This window comes from Pelophylax lessonae (genome assembly GCF_965119305.1).
Source record: "Pelophylax lessonae genome assembly, chromosome: 2".
NCBI lineage: Eukaryota > Metazoa > Chordata > Amphibia > Anura > Ranidae > Pelophylax > Pelophylax lessonae.
Genome location: NC_138769.1, coordinates 147,825,860 through 147,849,099, shown reverse-complemented (window position 1 = coordinate 147,849,099; position 23,240 = coordinate 147,825,860). Strand labels below are relative to the sequence as shown.

Genomic DNA, 23,240 nt, shown 5'->3' with positions numbered 1-23,240 from the left:
AATCTGGTAAATATCTGGGACAACAATCTAAAGTGGTCCTAGTTCTTCCAATTTAGTTTGTAGGGGATTTTGTTGCTGCTGAAGCCTAACCATGCTGCCAATAAACCATAGGCTGAGGGATGGGGCTCTGAAGTAAAACTATAACCACCACCACTGGTCTGATGCTATAGTCAAACACCTTGTGCAGCAAATACACAGGGACCTTTGCATTTTGGGTATTATTTCATCCTTCTGTTAATGAGAATCGGGTTAGGAAGTCTAAGCCTTGATATGGGGACTGTTAGCTGAGAAAGGATAAAATCACATAACCTTATTTAAATAGTTTTAAAGTACATCTGCAAACATATTTAAAAAACTGCATTCAAAGGACTGGACTATCTTCATTCTGCAGTTAAAGGAAGAGATATTGCCTGGGAATATAGTATATGTAACTCCTACTTGAAATGATAGGCCCAGCTGAGTAATGCACTGCCATAGAGATATACTGAGTGACAGGTGCATACTCCCAATTGAGCAAAGGCTCAATCTTCAGATATCATACAGGTGTGAAATATGTAAGTACCCATGTAAAACCATCTAGATTAACAAAAAGTCTATATATGTATGAGGTCTTTGTTTTGCAAATACAAATGTAATATATGATAAAGAATTCTAAAAGCACTATGGTTTAGCTAACTAAACAGCACAGCAAAAGTAGCTCCCTTTCAGACACAGCCATCTCGCTATGAAACAAGCCAACTGATAAAGAATGAGTCCTTTATCAGTTCTGTATGTAAATTTTACTTTAATCAGTAAACTTTCACCCTCTCTGTAAATTATAGACTTATTTCCTCAGCTGATCCAGTTAAAGATTGCAACTGATCCAGTGAGACTCAGTTGCTGCGCTTAACCTTTTATTCAAGAACCACCTGGAGTAGCTACGGAACTTGGGCTTGAGAGGGGGACCTTTCACTGACCCTCATAGAGACCCAAAGACCAACTACAGTGATGAGAGGACCCTTTGCCACTGAGTTTCCTTGTTTTTCTGTTTAGTGGGCTAGTGCTGCCCCTTTAGCATTAATCTGAACTATTCCTTTTGGAAGCAATCTAGTTTCTGTTTGGGATTACAAAAGACTCAGTTATAGTGGGCTCCCCCTTAAAGATTGGGAGTCCCAATGCTAGCAGGACTGGGTTTATTACTACTGGACAGTATGGTAGCCAGAGACTTCAGTAAATCATTAGTTAGGCCTTGTGGTCATTTTTTATTGTCCATATGGTATTTGTGTACATTTATAGCCCCTCTGAATAAACCTATTATTTTTAATATACATATGCTTCTTTTGTGATTACTGTCCCTGATTTGGGTCGTGTTCCTGCTGTGATTGTTTTTATCCATTCCCTTCGTTTCAGGACATTGTTCACATTTAATACAGTTTACTCAAACCCACAAGGCTTGTTGGTGAGTCTTGGGTAGTTCTGAGCAGGTCATTGTTGAAGTAGGACAGCAAAACATAATCAACACAGAGGCTCCATAACATTGCTCTTTGTCTTATTAAATAGAGACTTGGGTCTGGCCCTCCAAGAAAGTGAGTTTACCTTATGTTCCCACCATTGGTGGCATACTTTATGTGACGGCAAATGAGTTCAAACATTTCTTTAGATGTTTTGCAGGTTCGGGCATCAAATACCTTGAATGAAAAAAAAAAAACAAATTGTATGCAGTAATTTATTAAGTAAGGTTGAAAAAAGTTAAAGTTCATTAGGTTCAGCCTATACTGATGCTTTCAGTATTGTTATGGTAAAAGGCATTTAAAAAGGTACAATTGAAAGGTAGCTGCCAATATATCCTACAAGTGTGTAAAAAACAAAAAAACAAAAAGAAATTTTTTTTTCCTTTTGACTTCATCAGTGGTAGTTGATTAATTCACTGGATCAACCTCTCTACCTATGAATTATATTAATAATAGCTGTGGATATGTAATTCTAGTATTGAAATGCACGCAGACCACATTTACAGTATCTCACAAAAGTGAGTACACCCCTCACATTTTTGTAAATATTTTATTAAATCTTTTCATGCGACAACACTGCAGAAATAACACTTTGCTACAATGTAAAGAAGTGAGTGTACAGTCTGCATAACAGTATAAATTAGCTGTCCCCTTAAAATAACTCAACACACAGCCATTAATGTCTAACTGCTGGCAACAAAAGTGAGTACACCCCTAAGTGAAAATGTCCAAATTGGGCCCAAAGTGTCAATATTTTGTGTGGCCACCATTATTTTCCAGCACCGCCTTAACCCACTTCGGCATGGAGTTCACCAGAGCTTCACAGGTTGCCACTGGAGTCCTCTTCCACACCTCCATGACGACATCACAGAGCTGGTGGAAGTTAGAGACCTTGCGCTCCTCCACCTTCTGTTTGAGGATGCCCCATAGATGCTCAATAGGGTTCAGGTCTGGAGACATGCTTGGCCTGTCCATCACCTTTACCCTCAGTTTCTTTAGCAAGGCAGTGGTTGCCTTGGAGGTGTGTTTGGGGTCGTTATCATGTTGGAATACTGCCCTGCGGCCCAGTCTCCGAAGGGAGGGGATCATGCTCTGCTTCAGTATGTCATAGTACATGTTGGCATTCATGGTTCCTCAATGAACTGTAGCTCCCCAGTGCCGGCAGCCCTCATGTAGCCCCAGACCATGACTCTCCCACACCATGCTTGATTGTAGGCAAGACACACTTGTCTTTGTACTCCTCACCTGTTTGACACCATCTAAACCGAATAAGTTTATCTTGGTCTCATCAGAAGTAATCCAGTAATCCATGTCCTTATACTGCTTGTCTTCAGCAAACTGTTTGTGGGCTTTCTTGTGCATCATCTTTAGAAGAGGCTTCCTTCTGAGACAACAGCCATGCAGACCAATTTGATGTAGTGTGCGACGTATGGCCTGAGCACTGACAGGCTGACCCCCCACCCCTTCAAACTCTGCAGCAATGCTGGCAGCACTCACATGTCTATTTCCCAAAGACAATCTCTGGATATGACGCTGAGCGCGTACACTCAACTTCCTTGGATGACCATGGCAAGGCCTTTTCTGAGTGGAACCTGTCCTGTTAAACTGCTGTATGGTCTTTGCCGCCATGCTGCAGCTCAGTTTCAGGGTCGTGGCAATTGTCTTATAGCCTAGGCCATCTTAATGTAGAGCAACAATTCTTTTTTTCAGATCCTCAGAGAGTTCTTTGCCTTAAGGTGCCATGTTGAACTTCCACTGGCCAGTATGAGAGAGTGAGAGCGATAACAACAAATTTAACACACCTGCTCCCCATTCACACCTGAGACCTTGAGTCACATGACATCAGGGAGGGAAAATGGCTAATTGGGCCCAATTTGGACATTGTCACTTAGGGTTGTACTCACTTTTTGTTGGCAGTGGTTTAGAAATGAATGGGTGTGTGTTGAGTTATTTCGAGGAGACAGCAAATTTACACTGTTATACAAGCTGTACATTCACTACTTTACATTGTAGCAAAGTGTAATTTTTTTAGTGTTGTCACATGAAAAGATATAATAAAATATTTACAAAAATGTGAGGGGTGTACTCACTTTTGTGAGATACTGTAGCTTCATTTAAACTGTCACGCTGCATTTACACTGGCGCAGCATGAAAAATGCGTGTCACGCTTGAGGTGCCATTCATTGTTATGGTACCAAAAAAGCAGCAAGCCTTTTTACGCACTAACAAGCATGCAGAAAATGCAGCAAGCTGCGCAATTAAAAAAATGAGTGTGCATACGCTTCTTTCTTTATCGTACATCATGGGACACAGAGCAGGTAATAATAACTATTTGGGTTATAAGCCACCTATAGTTGAATGGAAAATGGCAACCAATAGACAGGAAGTTCCTCCCATATAACCCCTCCCATTCAGGAAGAACCTCAGTTTTTTCGCCAGTGTCTTGAAGGTGGTGGTCATGGCTGTTAAAGCTCTTCAATCCCAAGAATGATGTCCCAATTTAAAGGCGTTATGATCGGATCCATTCAGATGGCTAAGTGCTAAAAAGGATGGTACCCAAGCCTCAATCAAGAAGTTTCAAGGTTTTGCCTGTAATGTGACCCATCTTGGCGCTGGACCCTGATAATGGAACCCTGGTTATTTATCCCAAGCAGTTTTGCCAGCAGGTTGCTCTGCAAGTCCAAGGGTGTGAACCCCATTAAAAAGGTCCAATGTCTGACAAAGCCCATCGTGATTGGTGAAGGATCCTGAGACGGGACTGGTAAGTTTTTTCCCTCTCTTTTTTGAAAATAAAAAAAGAGATTGCAGGAAAGATTTGCACTTTTCTCTCCAGGTGCTACAGCATTGTGTTTGGCGGCTAGATGTCACTAGTCTGTGTACCGGTCTGTTTCTACAGGGGATTTTTCAGTCAGCTTGGCTACATCTAGCTTTTAGGTATGTACTTAATGCGCTTGCACGCACACATGCAGGTGTCATACAAGGAGGCGGTGTACCTCCCCGGCCATGCACGCGTGCGGCAATCATGCACGCATGTGCGCATCTGACGTCTCAAGCGTGCAGGTGGTGCCGGCTCAGTTAAATCATGTGGTAATCATGTGGTACTGGCCAGAATTATTTGCTGGAGCTGGTGGGCAGAACTTGCTGGGAACACAGAGCAGGTTAAGACTGCATGTGCATCTACAGGGTCTTAAACACAGCTGCAAATACCACTGAAGAAGGGTAGTGTTCTGAGATAACTGCGCGAGCAGTTAACCACTTGCCGACCAGTCACTGGGACTGTACTGCGGCAAAGTGGCTTGATTCCGTCCAGCGACGTAGACCTACGTCGCTGGACTCCTCCCCTTGTGGGCGGCGCTTGCGCGCCGCCGGAGGCGCGCTCCCGCTGTTTTCAGTCGCAGCGGGAGTCGGGCCAGGGGAGGAGCAGCGGCAATCGCCGCTGCTCTTCCCCGATCGTCGGGGAATGGAGTCTGGAGATCCGCCCGCTTGTGTAAACAAAGCGGGCGGATCTCCTAAGTGACAAACAGTGACAGATTGCAGGATTCAGCATAGCTGAACATGCGATCTGTCCCTGTGTCACTCAGTCACCTCCCCCCACACACGTTAGTAAGCACCAGACATACATTAACCCCTCCCTCTCCAATAAAATTAACCCCTTCCCTGCCAGTGTAATTTTTACAGTAACAGTGCATATTTATAGCACTGATTACTGTAGAAATGTCACTGGTACCCCCAAAAGTGTCAAAAATGTCAGTCAAGGGTCCGATCTGTCCGCCGCAATGTCGCAGTCCCGCAAAAAAACGCAGATCGCCGCCATTACTCGTTAAAAAAAACGCCAAAAATGACAGAAATCTTTCCCTTAGTTAGTAAACGCAATAACTTTTGCGCAAACCAATCAAAATACGCTTATTGTGATTCTTTTACCAAACATAGGTAGCAGAAAACAAATTGGCCAAAAATTTAAAAAAATTTTGATTTTTACATTTTTTTGGGGGGGAATTTCATATAAAAAAAATGTGAAAAATATTGTTATTTTTTCAAAATTTACGCTCTTTTTTTGTTTATAGCGCAAAAAGTAGAAATCGCACAGGTGATCAAATACCACCAAAAGAAAGCTCTGTTTGTGAGAAAAAAAGGACGTAAATTTAGTTTGGGTACGGCGTCGCACGACCGCGCAATTGTCAGTTAAAGTCGCACAGTGCCGAATCAAAAAAAAGTGGCCTGGACGTAAGACAGCAAAATCATCCGGTGGTAAAGTGGTTAAAGTCTATTTAAAAATGTCAGCACTAATTCAGAGTACTGATGTTTTCTTTATCCTGCCAGAAGAGCCTAAGAAAGGTCAAGCAGCAACTGGTTTCACTATTTTCAAGTGGATTTGTCAAGTCATTGTTCAGACATATAGCTTAAAGGGTAAAATTCCACCCTTTAGGTTAAAAGCTCACTTTACAAGGAGGGTAAGTGTCATACTGTTGTTTTGCTATACAGTGGGTACGGAAAGTATTCAGACACCCTTACATTTTTCACTCTTTGTTATATTGCAGCCATTTGCTAAAATCATTTAGGTTCATTCTTCTTCCTCATGAATGTACACATAGCACCCCATACTGACAGAAAAACACAGAATTGTTGACATTGTTGCAGATTTATTAAAAAATAAAAACTGGAATATCACATGGTCCTAAGTATTCAGACCCTTTGCTCAGTATTTAGTAGAAGCCCCCTTTTGATCTAATACAGCCAGGAGTCTTTTTGGGAAAGATGCAACAAGTCTTTCACACCTGGATTTGGGGATCCTCTGCCATTCCTCCTTGCAGATCCTCTCCAGTTCTGTCAGGTTGGATGGTAAACGTTGGTGGACAGCCATTTTTAGGTCTCTCCAGAGATGCTCAATTGGGTTTAAGTCAGGGCTCTGGCTGGGCCATTCAAGAACAGTCACTGAGTTGTTGTGAAGCCACTCCTTCGTTATTTTAGCTGTGTGCTTAGGGTCATTGTCTTGTTGGAAGGTAAACCTTCGGCCCAGTCTGAGGTCCAGAGCACTCTTGAGAAGGTTTTTGTCCAGGATATCCCGGTACTTGGCCGCATTCATCTTTCCCTCGATTGCAACCAGTCGTCCTGTCCCTGCAGCTGAAAAACACCCCCACAGCATGATGCTGCCACCACCATGCTTCACTGTTGGGACTGTATTGGACAGGTGATGAGCAGTGCCTGGTTTTCTCCACACATACCGCTTAGAATTAAGGCCAAAAAGTTCTATTTTGGTCTCATCAGACCAGAGAATCTTATTTCTCACCATCTTGGAGTCCTTCAGGTTTTTTTTAGCAAACTCCATGCGGGCTTTCATGTGTCTTACACTGAGGAGAGGCTTCCGTCGGGCCACTCTGCCATAAAGTCCCGACTGGTGGAGGGCTGCAGTGATGGTTGACTTTCTACAACTTTCTCCCATCTCCTGACTGCATCTCTGGACCTCAGCCACAGTGATCTTTGGGTTCTTCTTTACCTCTCTCACCAAGGCTCTTCTCCCACGATAGCTCAGTTTGGCCGGAAGGCCAGCTCTAGGAAGGGTTCTGGTCGTCCCAAACTTCTTCCATTTGAGGATTATGGAGGCCACTGTGCTCTTAGGAACCTTAAGTGCAGCAGAAATCTTTTTGTAACCTTGGCCAGATCTGTGCCTTGCCACAATTCTGTCTCTGAGCTCCTCAGGCAGTTCCTTTGACCTCATGATTCTCATTTGCTCTGACATGCATTGTGATCTGGAAGGTCTTATATAGACAGGTGTGTGGCTTTCCTAATCAAGTCCAATCAGTATAATCAAACACAGCTGGACTCAAATGAAGGTGTAGAACCATCTCAAGGATGATCAGAAGAAATGGAAAGCACCTGAGTTAAATATGAGTGTCACAGCAAAGGGTCTGAATACTTAGGACCATGTGATATTTCAGTTTTTATTTTTTAATAAATCTGCAACAATGTCCACAATTCTGTGTTTTTCTGTCAGTATGGGGTGCTATGTGTACATTCGTGAGGAAGAAGAATGAACCTAAATGATTTTAGCAAATGGCTGCAATATAACAAAGAGTGAAAAATTTAAGGGGGTCTGAATACTTTCCGTACCCACTGTAGATGAAACTCTAAAACTTAGATATCTGAGTTTAAAGTGTTACTAAACCCAAATTCAGGACCCTGCAGTCACTATATTTGGTCTCCCACATTACACAGAACATGGAAATTAAATTATTTTAGCAAATATAAACTGTTAAATACCTTTTCTCATCAGCAGTATATAGCAATCTTGTGACTTCTATCAGTGTCTGGTTAAAGCTTGTAGGAGGAGTTTTCATTCTCCTCTGATTGTCCTATGGGACTGCAGGACCCCTGACCCTCTGTCTAGACAGAGCTGATTGGCCCCGGTGCTGATCACATGCACTCTCCTAAGAAAAACTCTCTAGCAGTACACCCAACTGAGCATGTGCAGAGTGACTCCAAAGGCTCTGTACTATCAACAGATGGATTGGGGACAGTGGAAGAAGGGGAGGATCAGAGAACATTAATTGAAAAGGCAACCGCACTCCGGCTTGAAGGTATGAAGCAATAAAATCCATTTATTGAAAATCCAATTGTTCAAAACAATCCATAGTGACAAAATCAGAGACAGGGGACAAACACAGTTGACGCGTTTCACGAAATCACTTTCGCTTAATCATAAGATAAGATCAGAGAAGACAGGATCAAACAGCCTTTTTACACAATGCAGAGGATTAACCCCTTAGATTCCACAGTGAGTATAACAAGCCTGCTTTACTGCTTATACAGACTGATTTTACTGTTGTGAGTTTAGTAACACTTTAAATGAATATTAGTCAATAATTACACCTCTAATAAAAGTAGTGATACCTGCAATATTTTATGTTACATAGCTCTCCAGAAACACGTTGCCAATTTTTTACTGTCAGTATTGATTTTGCCACATAATCCCTAAGGCTTATAGTTATTTATTAACCCTTTTTGATTCATACATGAATGAGTTTCTAGAATTTGAATCTCTATGATGTCTTTAAGACCTGTTTCTCCCCAAACAGTGAAGATCTAGTTTCCAGAACCTACCCAGTTTGGGTGATAAAACATGGCAACGATCCCTGTGCCACTAGTCATTAGTCTCCACTTCCCCTTTCCCCACTCTTTTTTCTTTGTTGTGTGTCCACGTTTGTCCCTTTTTTTGGTTGAGCACTTGCACGACTTGTACGGCGTAGGTCCTCGGGCCTGCCCTGAAAGTCTTGGGAGGGGGTGGATATGGCCTTCTGGCTTAGTTTGCCCTCTCTCATGGGGTCTCCCTTCGGGGGAGCCCCACCTAGTACTCGGGGTGGGCTGTTTCGGCAGTCCCCCTGAAGAATGGGGTCTGCCCGGCTTCGGCTGGGTGGACCAAAGTGAGTACCTCAGTCCCTGTCAGGAGCTTCGCGCCCCGGGGGATCAGGGTCAGGGCCCTTCCTCTTCGGAGGAGGGCCATGTGTACGCCTTGTGCACTTTTTTGTGTGTCTCACGTTTGCGTGTGTGCACTTTTTTATGCACCGGGTGTTAAGTCTTTTGAGTGTGTTTCACACACCAGGGGCTTTAAAAAAAAAAAAAAAATAGTCTTTAGTCAAGGTTTAACCAACCACTTCGTCCCCTGTGATCAGTTTTTGAAGATTGCTGTGCACTGCACTATAAACTGTACATAAATTGTCTCCTAGTCAAATCAAATTTTAAAATAAACTATACATAGCAGCCAGGGGAGGAGTAAAGGGGAATACTATAGAGTGACGGCTCTGAGTCTCCTGGAGCTACTGATATCACATCCAAGATAGTGGCTGCCAGCAACAGCCTCAGGGCTTTTGGATGTCTAAGGCCCAGTTCACACCTGAGCTATTGTCTGTTTGAGGCTTGTAGCTCTAATGCACTCAACAAGCCAAATCCCATTCATTTCAATGGCCCCTGTTCACATCTGAGAATTCTGTCACCTGAAGCAAAACACCCGTCGCTCAAAAAAGTATATGAGCTTCTTTTTGGCAGATTACAAGTGTTTTTGTCCCCGTAGACTTCAATAGAAATGACTGAGCGTATAACGAACATTTTGTTGCACGTTTTCTGCTCAAACAGCAGCTCTCCACCCCTGATTTCCTCTCCCTCTCCTCCCCCTAGTGTTTTCTATTGGCTAAACAAAAATGCCCGAAGCTGTAAAATGCTTGCAATACACTTCTAAAACGATTGAAAAACAGAAATAAATTGCTATGCTCAGGTGTAAATGGAGCCTTAAAAACTGAGGCTTTTTAGGCCTCATGCACACTGGACGATTTTACAGCTGCTGTTTTTGACTTCAGACATTTTTTTCTGCAGCCAGTAAACTCCCCAGCATGTTATCCTATGTGTCCATACACACATAAGCTGTTATCAGTAGTTTTTTGGCAAGGGTGTTTTCTGGCAGGAAAAAAACCCCAGAACTAGTGGGTTTGAAGAGGAGTTTAATGCTCTAACTTTGAAAAGCATTGAGAAAAAACTTTAAAACACATCTATTCAGCTATGACCATTTTTGAGCCATAAGCCCTTGTGGGAATAAAGTTTTGCTAAAAAGAAAAAAAACTAAAAAAAAAACCCCCCAAACTCTAAAAAAAAAAAACCTTAAAAATGCTAATGCAAAACCACTTTTAAATGTACATATAATCCTATCAGAAGAAAAGAATATTTTTAAAAAAAGAATGGTCTGGAGGAAGGGGGGCCAAAATGCTATAGGCATAAAGTGCAGATTCCTTTCTGTCATTGGAAAATTCTGGGCCATTTTGACGGGTAAAGTTCAAGCACATCAAGGTAATGTCAAAAAGTTCTGCTAAGATCCACCCGCCAACATTCCTTTTGGCTCATAACTATGATGGGCGGGCTTCTTATCATTTGGAAAGTGCAGGAGAAGGTGGGAAGCAAGCCATTAGAACAGTCTGAAAATCGAGAATAGCAAGAGAAAGATATGTGCAGGTATCATTGTGTCTGCATTTCACATTTACAGTTCCTTTATCGCCTATCCCCCAGTCACACTTTAAAATGCAAATGAGCAGATTGTTCAAATAGAGCATTGTCATCCTAGCACTGACATTTTAACAGTTTAGACTGGTAAACACTGCCGTAATATGAACTCATAAGAATATTAGTTACAAGTTACTGAACATCTGTTACCTGTAAATTGTTCCACTGAATCCGTCCTATGCACCTAGGAGCATTTCTCCATGCCTGTTTAGCAGCAAAGGCCAGCTCATCCATAGTTAATTGGTAAGTTCCAGTTACTTCAATATCTTTGGTAATGGTTTCTAGCCTGTTCAGGTATTTTTCTACCTGTAGCCTGAAATAAAAAATGTTTAGGATTTTTTAATCACTTGAAGACTGGGCGTTTTCTGGCACTTTTTGTTTCCATGTGAACCCCCAAACATTATATATTTTTTAAAGCAGAGGCCCCAGAGAATAAATTGGTGGGTTTTACAATTTTTTATGTCACATCATTTTTGGGGAAAAAATACACTTATTTATATTTCAATGCAAAAAAAAACAATACATAACCCAACTTTTTGTAAAACATAAAAGATTATGTCACGCCGAGTAAATAGATACCAAACATGTCACGCTTTAAAATTTCGCCTACCCTCACAACAGCGACAAACAATGTCAATTTTACTATTTATAGGCGATGCTTTTAAAGCCTTTACAGTAGAGATCGACCGATTATTGGCAACACCGATATATCGGGGGCCGATATGCACTTTCCCGGATATATCAGAATCGGCCTTTTGATTTGCCGATATTGCCGATATTTAGGGAAAGTGCTTGTACCGGGGTGATGCCTGCAGTTAGAGGCATCACCCCAGTATTGGTGTCTATAGCCGACGGTCAGCTGACTTGTAATGACAACCGATGCGGCTGAGAAGCCACTCGGCTGTCATTACAAGGAGCGGGAGGGGACGCCCCCCCCTCTCGCCGCCTTCCGCGGCTTGCCCCGAGTCCCACCAGGAGACCCGGGCATCCTACCTCCACCGCCGCCGCCCAAGAGAAGACCCGGGTCTCCGGAAGTGATGTCATGACATCACTTCTGGGTACTCAGCGCCAAATTAAAAGAACTGACAGCATTCAAAATAGCCAAACTTGGCGTTTTGAATGCTTTTCGGTGCTGAGGAGGGGTTTGGGGTCTTTTAGACCCCCAGATCCCTCCACAAGGAGCACCTGTAGAAAAAAAAGAATAGTAAAATTTTTTTTTTTACATGTGTGAAAATATCGGCAGATATCGGCCAATACCGATATCTGATGACCAAAATATCGGTATTGGTATCGGCATTAAAAAACGATATCGGTCGATCACTACTTTACAGGTTATCACTTTAGATGTACAGAGGAGGTCTAGTGTTAGTATTACTGCCCATGATCCGACATTCACAGCGAAACCTCACGTGTGGGACGATCGCAGTTTGCGTGCATGCCGGACCAACACATGCGGGAACAACCAACGCAAAGAATGTAAACATCCTTGTGATAGCAGTAGGCATGTGACAGGTACTCTTTACTTCTCTTCTATAAGACCCCAAATCCCTCTTATGCACTTGAAAGCATTCAAAACGGCAAGATCAGCATTTTTGAATACTTTCGATTTTCAAAAATTGGCGCATTTAAGATGTCGGAACACCAGCATCAAAGCCGATTTTGGGCATGCCGGCTGGTAGCTTGGGTCTCCCGATGGGATGGGAGAGCCTGAGTGAACCGCAAAAGGCGGAGGGGGGATGTGGATGTCCACTTCCACTGCTTGTAATAACAACTGAGCAGCTGGTTGTTATTACAGGATTGCCGAATGTCAGTTCTAAAAAAACGATACAACCACGTGAAGTCAAATGACGTACCAGGTTCATGATTTGTTTGCCATTGATTAAAGCAAAGTACACATCAGGTTGCTGTATTATAGCCATTATTTTTTAATTGCCCACTAAACTGAAATTATTTACACTTTTAGAGTTTCCCTACTGGCCAGTCCACAAATATGGTTCCATACTAAAATGTCACTAGACAGCACTACCATGTTACAATTCTACAATATTAGTAGGTAATAGGTCACAACCACCCAAACGTTTTCCGTTTATGAGTGTAAAATGTTGGTATGCACCTTTGGTCTAAACTAGTGTCTTCTGAAACATCTGGGTAAGGAGCATCAATATCTTAGACTGGTGTCTGCTCTATGTTCCAGGATATACCTGTATTTCCCCCACTGTAGAATTAGGGGTTGTACGCAGTTTATAAACCTCAACACTATCCTTCTAAGGAAAGAACAGCCAAGCACTGCAATCAATACTAGTTTTAAAGCGATTACACTACTATACACACATTCAAAGTTTAGGTATAGCCCAAACTTTTTTTTAGACTTGGAAAGAGTAGGGAAGGATTAAAACCATTGACAGTTTATATTTTGTTGTCTTTGTACTATTTTAGAGGCTTTTCTAACTTTCTCTCGAAGTGAGAAAAAAGTGAGAGTAATTCCTCTCCTAGCCCGTTGTCATCATATTACCAGAACAGGTGTCCCCCATAAGAAGATTTCCCCTCACCCATTGTGTTGATGACAGCTCTAAGGCTACATTCACATGTCAGCGTAGCGATCGCGGGCAGAATCACCGTGATTCTGCCCGCAATCCGGAAATCATTGCAAATCACAGGACGCCTGTGCATTGCCCGTGATTTGCAATAGCACCCCAGACGCTGTGCGATGTTGCAGCGATTTCCGCCTGCCGAATCGCGGTAACATCGCGCAAAAAAAATCGTGGGACGCATGACGCCCAAAAAAGGTACAAGAGCTTCTTTGGGGGCGTCATGCGTCCCGCAATTTTTTTTGCGCAATGTTACCGCGATTCGGCAGGTGGAAATCACGGCAACATCGCACAGCGTTTGGGGTGCTATTGCAAATCACGGGCAACGCACAGGTGTCCCGCGATTTGCAATGATTTCCGGATCACGGCAGAATCGCGGTGATTATGCCCGCGATCGCTACGCTGACATGTGAACGTAGCCTAAAATGTTGGCTTTCCCATCACTTTCTGTCTCAATGACAGTGGTCACCAGGACACATACAGCAGACAGCATAAAAAAAAACATGACAGAGGTTGTATTCCCTTATACTCTGTTCAAATGAAAAAAGCTGATTACTAGTAACATGTAAATGAAAAATTGATTCAGTTACATAAAAATGTATGACCTCTGCAGTCTGTTGGCCCATTGTTAACTTATTTCTGTAAAAAATGTTGTTTGTAGCAAGTTACAATATTAAGCTGGCTCTCAGGAATTGGACTGGATATCATACACCAGGGTTTCTCAACCAGGGTTCCCCCTGAGGTTGCTAGGGGTTCCTTCAGCAATGGGCAATTTCTGTCTCTCAGATAAGTTTCCAATGACACCATTGTTGCATTAGCTATCTGTAAGGGATCTGTCATCCCAATGATGACAAGAGTAAGGAGCATTTTCCCCTCTGATTGTCACACTAATGTGTCAGGAGTCAGGGGCGTAACTACAGGGGTTGCAGGGGTTGCAATCGCTACCGGGCCCCATGCTCCAGGGGGCCCGGTAGCAAACCAGTGGGTGAACTTCCAGGATCGCAAGGGTCACACTTGCGACCGGACCCTAGCATTGCACCACTGTGGGGAGGCCACAAGAGTGCAGGAAGGGGGCCCACAAGATTGCAGGAAGGGGGCCCACTGCAGAACTTGTGAAAGAATCCTGCTGCGGGACCGTAATAAAAGGCCATGCAACGAGTGCAAAGAGCCCCAGGATTAGTGGGAAGAGACCTGGGCTTGAAGGTAAGGGCCCTGGCCAGGGGTCTGAGGGGCCCTTCATGGTTTCTTGCATCAGGGCCCTGAAGGTTCTAGTTACGCCTCTGTCAGGAGTTGTAGATTTTTAATTTTTAGCAGGGGTTCCCCGAGACCAGAAATTTATTTCAAGAGTTCCTCTGTGTTGAAAAGGTTGAGAAAGGCTGCCATACACAGCTACATCATTAGGTAATCCCTATGAAGGGTACATTGTTTTTTATTTTCCACTAGAACTGCTTTTATGCTGGTAATAACTTTTTTGATGTTATATTGACTTACTCTTTGAAGGAATTGTAATATTGGTTTATAAATTCTATTGCTTGAGGTAGGATTACATCCTGGGACACTGGTTTGTCTCTTGGACCTCTTATATAGCACTGAGGGTTCATTATTGATCCATGACAAATCGTTGATTGGCAGCCAAGTTTCTGTAAAGTAAATGGAAGCATAGTATAAGTATAGAAGATCGAATGAACTATGACCTTGTTAAAACAATGGAATGCAAATAAGCCTCCCATACAGAATAAAGGACGTGACGTAAAGCTATTTTAACATGTACACAAGAAAGGTTAAACCAACAATAGCATGATACACTGATAATAGTGTGGTAAGAAAACATTTTTTTGTAACTTAAACGTAAAGTCAATGTAAAACCAAAACTTTTTCTTTAAGTTTTAGATGGAGTATGTAAGGGTAAGAACCCCCTATCAGGTTATTTGTTGCTGTCTGTCACTCACTAGGGAGATTTACCAACACCTACTGTCCTGGAGATGCAAAAGGAATTAAGAGGGAATCAGAAATCTCCCCGTTAATGAGTTGTCACACATAAAGCACATACAGGTGAGATTTTTTTCCCCCACCCCTTGCTTTGGTGGAAACTTAACATTTTTGGCTTTCCCCTTACTTTCTGTCTTGGGTGAAATGGTCACCAGGACAAATAGATAATTTAATCTCCTCAGTTGGAACACAAAGAGCAGTAAAACATGAAAGAGGGTCTAACCCTTCCACCTTCTATCGAAAATTTACTTTAAAGCAGCTCTTCATTTATTTTTTCATCTTTCCATCTATTAAATCCTCTGCCCTTGTTGGTTTACCTTTGGATAGTAAAACATTTTGTTTTCTGCCAGTAAATACCTTATACAGCCCACTTCCTCCTTCTTGTCTGGTAAAAAGCCTAGGCTAATGGCATCATGCACAGCTCTCTCACTCTCGTGAGAGTTTGCCAGCAAAGGAGGAGGGATGAGTTATAGGAGGGCCAATGAGAGCTGCAAAGCTCTGTGTGTCTGTAAATCCAGGAAATGAACAGGCAGCAGCTGCAGATGCCCACAGTTAAAATGGCTGCAGCCAGACTTAGTAGAGGGAGATTTCTGCAGCATAATTGGCAAGTACAGAATCACAGTATTTATCAAATAATATGGAGGGAAGCTTCGGAATGGCAAATATTTTTTTATTATAAATTATGTAAACAGACTGCAGTTCCTCTTTAAACAACTTTTAAGGAACTTTACAATAACAAAAAAAAAAAAATAATGAATAGCTGTATGTAAAAGGAAGCCACTGATTTCCCTAAATATAACCAGTTAACACTTTAACTTACATTATTTGAGTACGTAAAGCAGCTAATACAAAACACAGAATCCAGAATACTCATTATTCATTAACTATGAAGTTGAGTTTCTAAAAGAATAGAGCATGCTCAGTTAGCAAAGTGAATGCTCACTTAATGCTCACTTAGTTTACTAAATACTGTGAAGCTGTGTTCACCTTAAATACCCACCTATTACTTATTTTCAAAACTAGATGAACATTGTGAACATTGACTTTGCCAAGTAAAGCTTGTAGGTCCCCCTTTAGATAGTTGCTGAACAGCTTTCCCTGTCAATCTTTCTTGCCTATTTGTGGGCATTGAAGGATTGGTGGGTGGAGTCAGGTTGTTGCTCGATGTGGAAAATAAAAGTTGAGGAGGAACTTCCCATACACAGGGAGCACATAGAAAGTCAATATGCCTAGAGTACTGGATTGTGCACTTCTCTTCAGGGAAGCATTGGGACTGTTCCTTGGTGGAGATGTGAGGAAAGCAGAAGAATGTTATATGATGCCTAATTGCCTATTTTAACCGTGTGAATATTGGATCTCTGTTTGAAATTGTGCGGCTTTCAAAGATACAAAGTGTATGACTGCAAAGAAACAGCTACCTTTGTCTAAACTGGATTTTGTTACTTTGATTATACAAGTACAGAATTTGCTTGAGGGTTGAGTTATCTTGCTGGAAGAACTTGTATATAAAGGAAAGAGGACAAACTTCATTAAAGAGTCTTTGGTGTCTGTAGTGGCACTATTCTGGTTCTGTCAAGTTGGTTGCTGCCCAGTGTTCCCAGAGGGGCAATGGTGTGGGTGATGTTCTTCACATTCACTGGTGCTACCCGCATTGATGGTTGATTTATGAGTCTGGGTCCCTACGGTGTGTAGTATGGGAACCCCTGATGATTATTGCTAAGAAGCTGTGAGGTCCTGGAGTTGGAGCTCCAGAGTTATCTTCGTAGAAGGGAAAGCCTGGTGTCGAGTAGGCAGATGAGATCTCATACTACATAGGATTGGTAATCTGTGCCCCAGGGGGTAAATGATCTGCAAAATGTAACCTCATGCTACAAGCTTATACTCATTTAACACCTATGTATAAATACCTTGAAAGTGCTAAATACATATAATGCTATAAACTACAAGGTCAAATAATAGATTGCCTACGATAACAGATAGACTCAATGAATAACTGCTGTTAAAATAATTTTTCTGAGCAGTCAGAAAACATTTATTTGGTTCTCAGATATGCATTTATATGTATGTAGTGGGAGAAGAATAGCATTCTAACAGATTTGCCATGCCAACTGCTGTCTAATACACATTGGGGCTTAGTAACAATAAGACAAATTAACTGTTCACTTTGCAAATTAATTTTTAATTAGCTTAGTGAGTGATTTGAAGCTCTGCTGACTTCCATCAGCCAATCCTGTGCAAACAAAAATATTTTTTAAATATTCCTTGCATTTGATTAGGTATTCTTTGCTTCGTGGATTTTCATCACATTCACTAAGCTAAGGTTAAATTCCCTTGTAAAGTGAACAACTTACTTGTCTTTAGTAAATCAACTCTATTGCCTTCATTTCATATGGAGAAACTGTACTAGACTGGCAGAATAATGCATGGTATAGAATCCAGCTCAAATTGGTGTCTTACTAAATTACAGCTTTTCATTAACCGCTTTAGCACTAGCCACGCTGCTGCTACTGCGGCACAGTGGCTCGTTATCGTCTAGCGACGTAGACCTACGTCGCTAGACTCCTCCCCTGTAGGCGGCGCTCGCACGACGCCGGAGGCGCGCTCCCGCTGTTTTCATTCACAGCGGGAGTCGGGCAAGGGGAGGAGCGGCGGCGACTGGAGTCGGGGAATCACAGCGACTGGAGTCGGGGAATCCAGTTTGGAGATCCGCCCGCCTGTGTAAACAGAGCGGGCGGATCTCCTAAGTGACAGGGAGTGACAGATCAGAGTGTTCAACATAGCTGAACATCCGATTTGTCCCTAGCTCACTCAGTCACCCCCCCCCCCCACATGTTAGTAAGCACCAGGCATACATTAACCCCTCCCTCTCCAATAAAATTAACCCCTTCCCTGCCAGTGTCCTTTTTACAGTAACAGTGCATATTTATAACACTGATTACTGCAGTAATGTCACTGGTACCCCCAAAAGTGTCAAAAATGTCAGTCAAGGGTCCGATCTGTCCGCCGCAATGTCGCAGTCCCGCAAAAAAAATCGCAGATCGCCGCCATTACGCGTTAAAAAAAAAACACCAAAAATGACAGAAATCTTTCCCTTAGTTAGTAAACGCAATAACTTTTGCGCAAACCAATCAAAATACGCTTATTGCGATTTTTTTTTACCAAACATGGGTAGCAGAAAACAAATTGGCCAAAAATTAAAAAAAAAATTGGTTTTTACATCTTTTTTGGGGGGAATTTCATATAAAAAATTTTTAAAAATATTGTTATTTTTTCAAAATAAATGCTCTTTTTTTGTTTATAGCGCAAAAAGTAAAAATCGCACAGGTGATTAAATACCACCAAAAGAAAGCTCTGTTTGTGGGGAAAAAAGGACGTAAATTTCGTTTGGGTACGGCATCGCATGACTGCGCAATTGTCAGTTAATTGACAGTGCCGAATCGCAAAAAGTGGCCCAGACGTAAGACAGCAAAATGCTCTAGTGGTAAAGTGGTTAATGAACTGATGTAAACACCTCTCCTTTGCTTTCTCTTTAAAGCGGTAGTATACCGCTTTTTTCCACTTTTAACTACAGGTAAGTCTGTAAAAAGGCTTACCTGTAGGCATAGTTAATATCTCCTAAACCGGCACGGTTTACGAGATAATTGCACTGCATGCAGCCGCTCACGCGAGCGGCGCACCTTGAGCTTTCCTTGCCTGGAGCTTGCCGGAAAATGACTCCCAAGCGCATGCGCGGGAGTGACGTCATCGCGGCTCCGGCCAATCACAGGGCCGGAGCCGCCGAACCCAGAAGAGACGCCGAGGGATCATGTCAGCTCCCACAGCGGTGTCCGGGGGTCCGTGTTGGGGCTTTGTTCTAAGGTAAGTAATTCATAATGAGCTAGTATGCGATGCATACTAGCTCATTATGCCTTTGTCTTGCAGGTTTTTTTTTTTTTTTAGGTTTACAACCGCTTTAAATAACTAGAAAGGCAAACAACAAAATCACAAATACCAAACTGCTGAAACTTCATTGCCAGGAATACCAAACATTAGATGCATTTGATAAGGAGCTTGATGAATTAGCCATAATAACACCATCCTTTTACACATGCTTTATATAATTATCCCACAAACCTGTTTTGCTTTGAGGTGTAAAGTATCTTGCAGAATTTTCCCATTTTCATAGTTTTTAAGCTTCATGTACCTTGGATGGCTTTCTTTTTTACAAGAATGCCTATGATTTTCTGGAACTTTCTTCTGAAAGAGATTAGTACAAGAGAGGGATATTTTCTTAAACTCAATAGAAACACATGCAAACTTATTCTGTAAAAGTGAACAAATATAAAAAATGGAAGTATTGCCTAGAGCAGGGTCGGGAACCTTTTTGGCTGAGAGAGCCATGAACACCACATATTTTCAAATGTAATTTCGTGAGAGCCATACACTATATTTCAGGGGTCAGAAACCTTTATTTAATATTCATATTCATGGGCCGCAGCTATACAATGAGTAGATGGAGCAGTGTGAAAGTGCCTGGAGTCCGGTCAAGAAGAGAGCAGAGCAGGCAGGTATGCAATGAGGCCGGAGTGGTGAAGCGCCTGCAGGCCTGCGAGTGATGGAGGTGAGTATAGGCCCTGAGAAAATGGTGGCTGGCAGCTGAAGGCCTCAGAAGGGGATGTGAGAGGCAGCTCCCACGGGTCCCCGGGTGTCAGAAGGGAAGGAGATCGTGTCTGTCGGGGCACAGGGAGCGGATGGCAGGTCTCCTTACCGGGCGGTGATTGCCAAGGCCCTCAGATGCACAGCACACGAGCCGGCGGCGGTATTGCGAGTAGGTCACGGGGTCCATAGCGTGGCAATCCGGTCACCCAGAAACAAACTGAGGGTAGCGGTGGGTAGCCTTCAAAGTGTACCGTCGATGGGTGCAGAAATCTCCTTGGCACCGGGCACAGCTACGCGCATGGCACTGGATTGAGTGGTAGACGCCCCGGAGCTCTGGGACTACACGTCCAGCGTGGCTCACGTCCGGATAAGCCCCCCTTTATTAAAGAGCCATCAAAAGAGCCACATCTGGCTCGCGAGCCATAGGTTCCCTATCCCTGGCCTAGAGCAACTGTTTGATTACAGCTGTCATTTTTCTGCTTCGGGTAAGAAACTTGAAAAAAACATCTGTCCAGTTGCTATAAAAAATACTTCTGCTTTGTTTTTGAACTCTAGTTAGTCCTTCCACTGCTGAATACCTACAGTACTTATCATGCCCACTGACTGCACATGCTTACCCTTGCAGTTCTTCAAAACCTGAAGGTCTGCAGGTTACCTAGTTATGTCTTATATCCTGCAGCCTGGGCAACTGTTCATACTGTGAGTCCATGTTGAAAGCACTTGTTATCATCCTTTCAGTACATACCTGCAACCCATTAATCAAGTTAGCTAAGAAACCTAAGACTTCCTTTAGTGGAACCTAGGTTTGCCTGAGGGTCTACTTCATGCATTAAATCTACAATACACATTCATGTATGCAGAGATTTATATATACTGTATGTCTTTTGGCTTTGTTTCACACGCACCACAATTCATTTTCTGCAAGTGCGCAAAAGAGGGGAAATAAAGTAGAAAATTGTTAACACAAATAAATAGTTGTAGATTGGTACTGTCAATATATTGTTAACACTTAAAGTGTTACTAAACCCATTGCAGTAAAATCGGTCTGTATATGCAGTAAAGCATGCTTGTTATACTCACTGTGGAATCTAAGGGGTTATTCCTCATCATTAGGTGTTAAAAAGGCTGTTCAATCCTGTCTTTTCTAATCATCTCCTCCTTCCACTGTCTCTAAAACAATAACCTGCTATTTATAGAGCAGGGGACATGCTCAGTTTGGTGCAAATTGCTAGAGAGTTTTGTTTTTTTCATGCGAGAATGCATGTGATCAGCACAGGGCCAATCAGCACTGTCCAGACAAAGGGCAGGGTCCTGCAGCCTCATAGGACAATCAGAGGAGAATGAAACTCCTCCTACAAGCTTTAACCAGACACTAATAGAAGTCACAAGACTGCTATATACTGCTGATGAGGAAAGGTATTTAGCAGTTTATATTTACTAAAATAACTGCATTTCCCTGTTCTGTGTGCTGAGACCAAATACAGTGAATGCAGGCTCCTGGGTTTAGTAACACTTTAAATCCTTTGGCAAATATTATTGCAACCCACAACCTGCAGATTTTACAATGCAGGAGCAGCAGGGCCCCTTTAAAATAGGATGGACTCCGTAATCCGCATCCGCCAGATGGTAGTTCTAGGTAAAATTTCCTTTTATTTTAATGTAAAGGAATACACAACTTTATTTAATGGTGTTATTTATATTTGCCTGTAATTTAGCTTTGACTAGCGGCAGGTTTTCCAGGCTGTCTTTGTTAGTATTTAGCGTTATTCATTAACTAAATGAATTGTATCATATATGAGCTGCCCTTATGTTGCAGTGCAGCCCACTTAGTTTGTCTAGGCAACAGCCCTAGAAAAGCTATATGCTGAGTCTGGTTGGTCATTAAAGCACCAGTTTGGAAGAAAAAAAGAAGCTTTACAAAGTTTTGGTGCTTTATCAAGACATGAAGCTTAAAGCGGAGTTCCACCCTCAGAAACATTTTTTCAATAAAAACACCCCAGGACAGTCAGGGCTAGTGCATTTCAGAATGGATAGCCTCTGAACTGTCCCAGGATGCACTTACCTTTTAGAAGAAATACTTACCTTGAAAATGTCTTGTCCAGCGCTGCCATCTCAGGTGTGGGCAGCTGAAGCCAGGGCGTCCTCTTCGGTGTCCTCTTCATTCCCAGAATGCCCTGCACCGGCCCCGCTCGTCTGTTCCGGGGCAGTCGCATCATCCCTGCACAGCTTCTGGGCATGCCCAGAAGCTGTTTAGCAGGGAATGACGCGCCTGCCCCGGAACTGACGATAGGGCCGGTGCATTGATTCCTGGGAGCGATGACGTTCAGCTCCCAGGAGTCAATGCAAGCAGGAAGTGATGGCGGTGGCCGTGTCCGCAGAGGGAGGAAGTAAGGTAAGTATATTTTCTTCAAAATCAAGGTAAGTAAACTAAAAAATCTTGATAATCCAATTGTTATTCAGGTTAAAGAACACAAGCGGATGGACCAAAGTCGTTTTGGAGGGTGGAACTCCGCTTTAACTGCTTCTCAGTGTAGTGGCCAACAAATTAGTTGGCAGTATGACATTTTAACCAACAATGGTTACAACCCCAATCCATACCGGGACTTTTTCTGCCTCCTGGGGAATCGCTTTAATCCAGCACATAACATGTAAAGCCACCATTTACAATTTACACAAAAATATATATATAATAATTTAACCAAATAAATATTTACAACATATTTGATACCACATGGAATTGTGGACATGGACAATGGAAAGTGTTTAGTGGAGACCATAAGTTCATATAACAATCAATTACAGCTTTCTCAAACATGATTCTCAAATGAGGATTATTTAGTATTTAAATGGCACTAACCTCTAAAGTAGTTTTAATTTCAGCCATGTCTTTAGTCGGGCCATTGACGCTAACATCCTCCTGTTTCAAAGAACTTAAAAAATAAAACAAGATCAATTTCAAAGCACGGAACACAGTTCTGTTTTTTTATTCAAATGCATTATTATTAATATACAGTAGGCGTAGCCAGGTTTGCTAGTGGTTACAAATGTTTTTTTCCTGTTTGGAAGCTTTGTTCCTTACCTGTGAAACATGGAGGATTAAATGAATTACCTGCAATGCTAAGCTGCAGTGACCATTTTCAGAAAGACCATAAATAATATTCAGCTATGATGTGTTTTTAACCCTGGGGGCATTCATTTTGGGTGAACCTATATGTATTCTGGAAAGATTGTGATTGGCCAAAGGAGAGCAAAGAGGAGGGGACATTGACTGCTGTGCATCCTGGGACAACAGGAGAATGCTGGGAGAAACTGAGACTTGTGCAAAATGTACTCCACAGACAGACTGTAGTCCACAGACAAACTGAGCCTCTGTATCAAATTGGCAATGGAACTACACATCCTAGTATGACTGGGCTTCTGTGGGGAATAAAAAGGAAGGTTTATTCCAAGGCCTATGTAGTGAGGACATTGTGGGAGACAGACCATGCAGCAG

General features: G+C 42.5%; 1 protein-coding gene across 1 annotated transcript in view; it reads right to left on the bottom strand.

The window, feature by feature from the left end:
- The window catches only part of NOS2 (nitric oxide synthase 2), an 81,756-nt gene extending 59,082 nt beyond the window's left edge, over positions 1-22,674 (bottom strand). The window contains exons 1-5 of the mRNA XM_082247728.1: positions 22,605-22,674; positions 19,223-19,345; positions 14,612-14,760; positions 10,683-10,845; positions 1,576-1,667 (exon numbers count right to left, since the gene is read on the bottom strand). Coding sequence (XP_082103854.1) covers positions 1,576-1,667; positions 10,683-10,845; positions 14,612-14,760; positions 19,223-19,345; positions 22,605-22,631 — 554 coding nt within the window. The 5' untranslated portion in view covers positions 22,632-22,674. The remainder of the gene's footprint in view (positions 1-1,575; positions 1,668-10,682; positions 10,846-14,611; positions 14,761-19,222; positions 19,346-22,604) is intronic.
- Between the last annotated feature and the right edge of the window lie 566 nt (positions 22,675-23,240).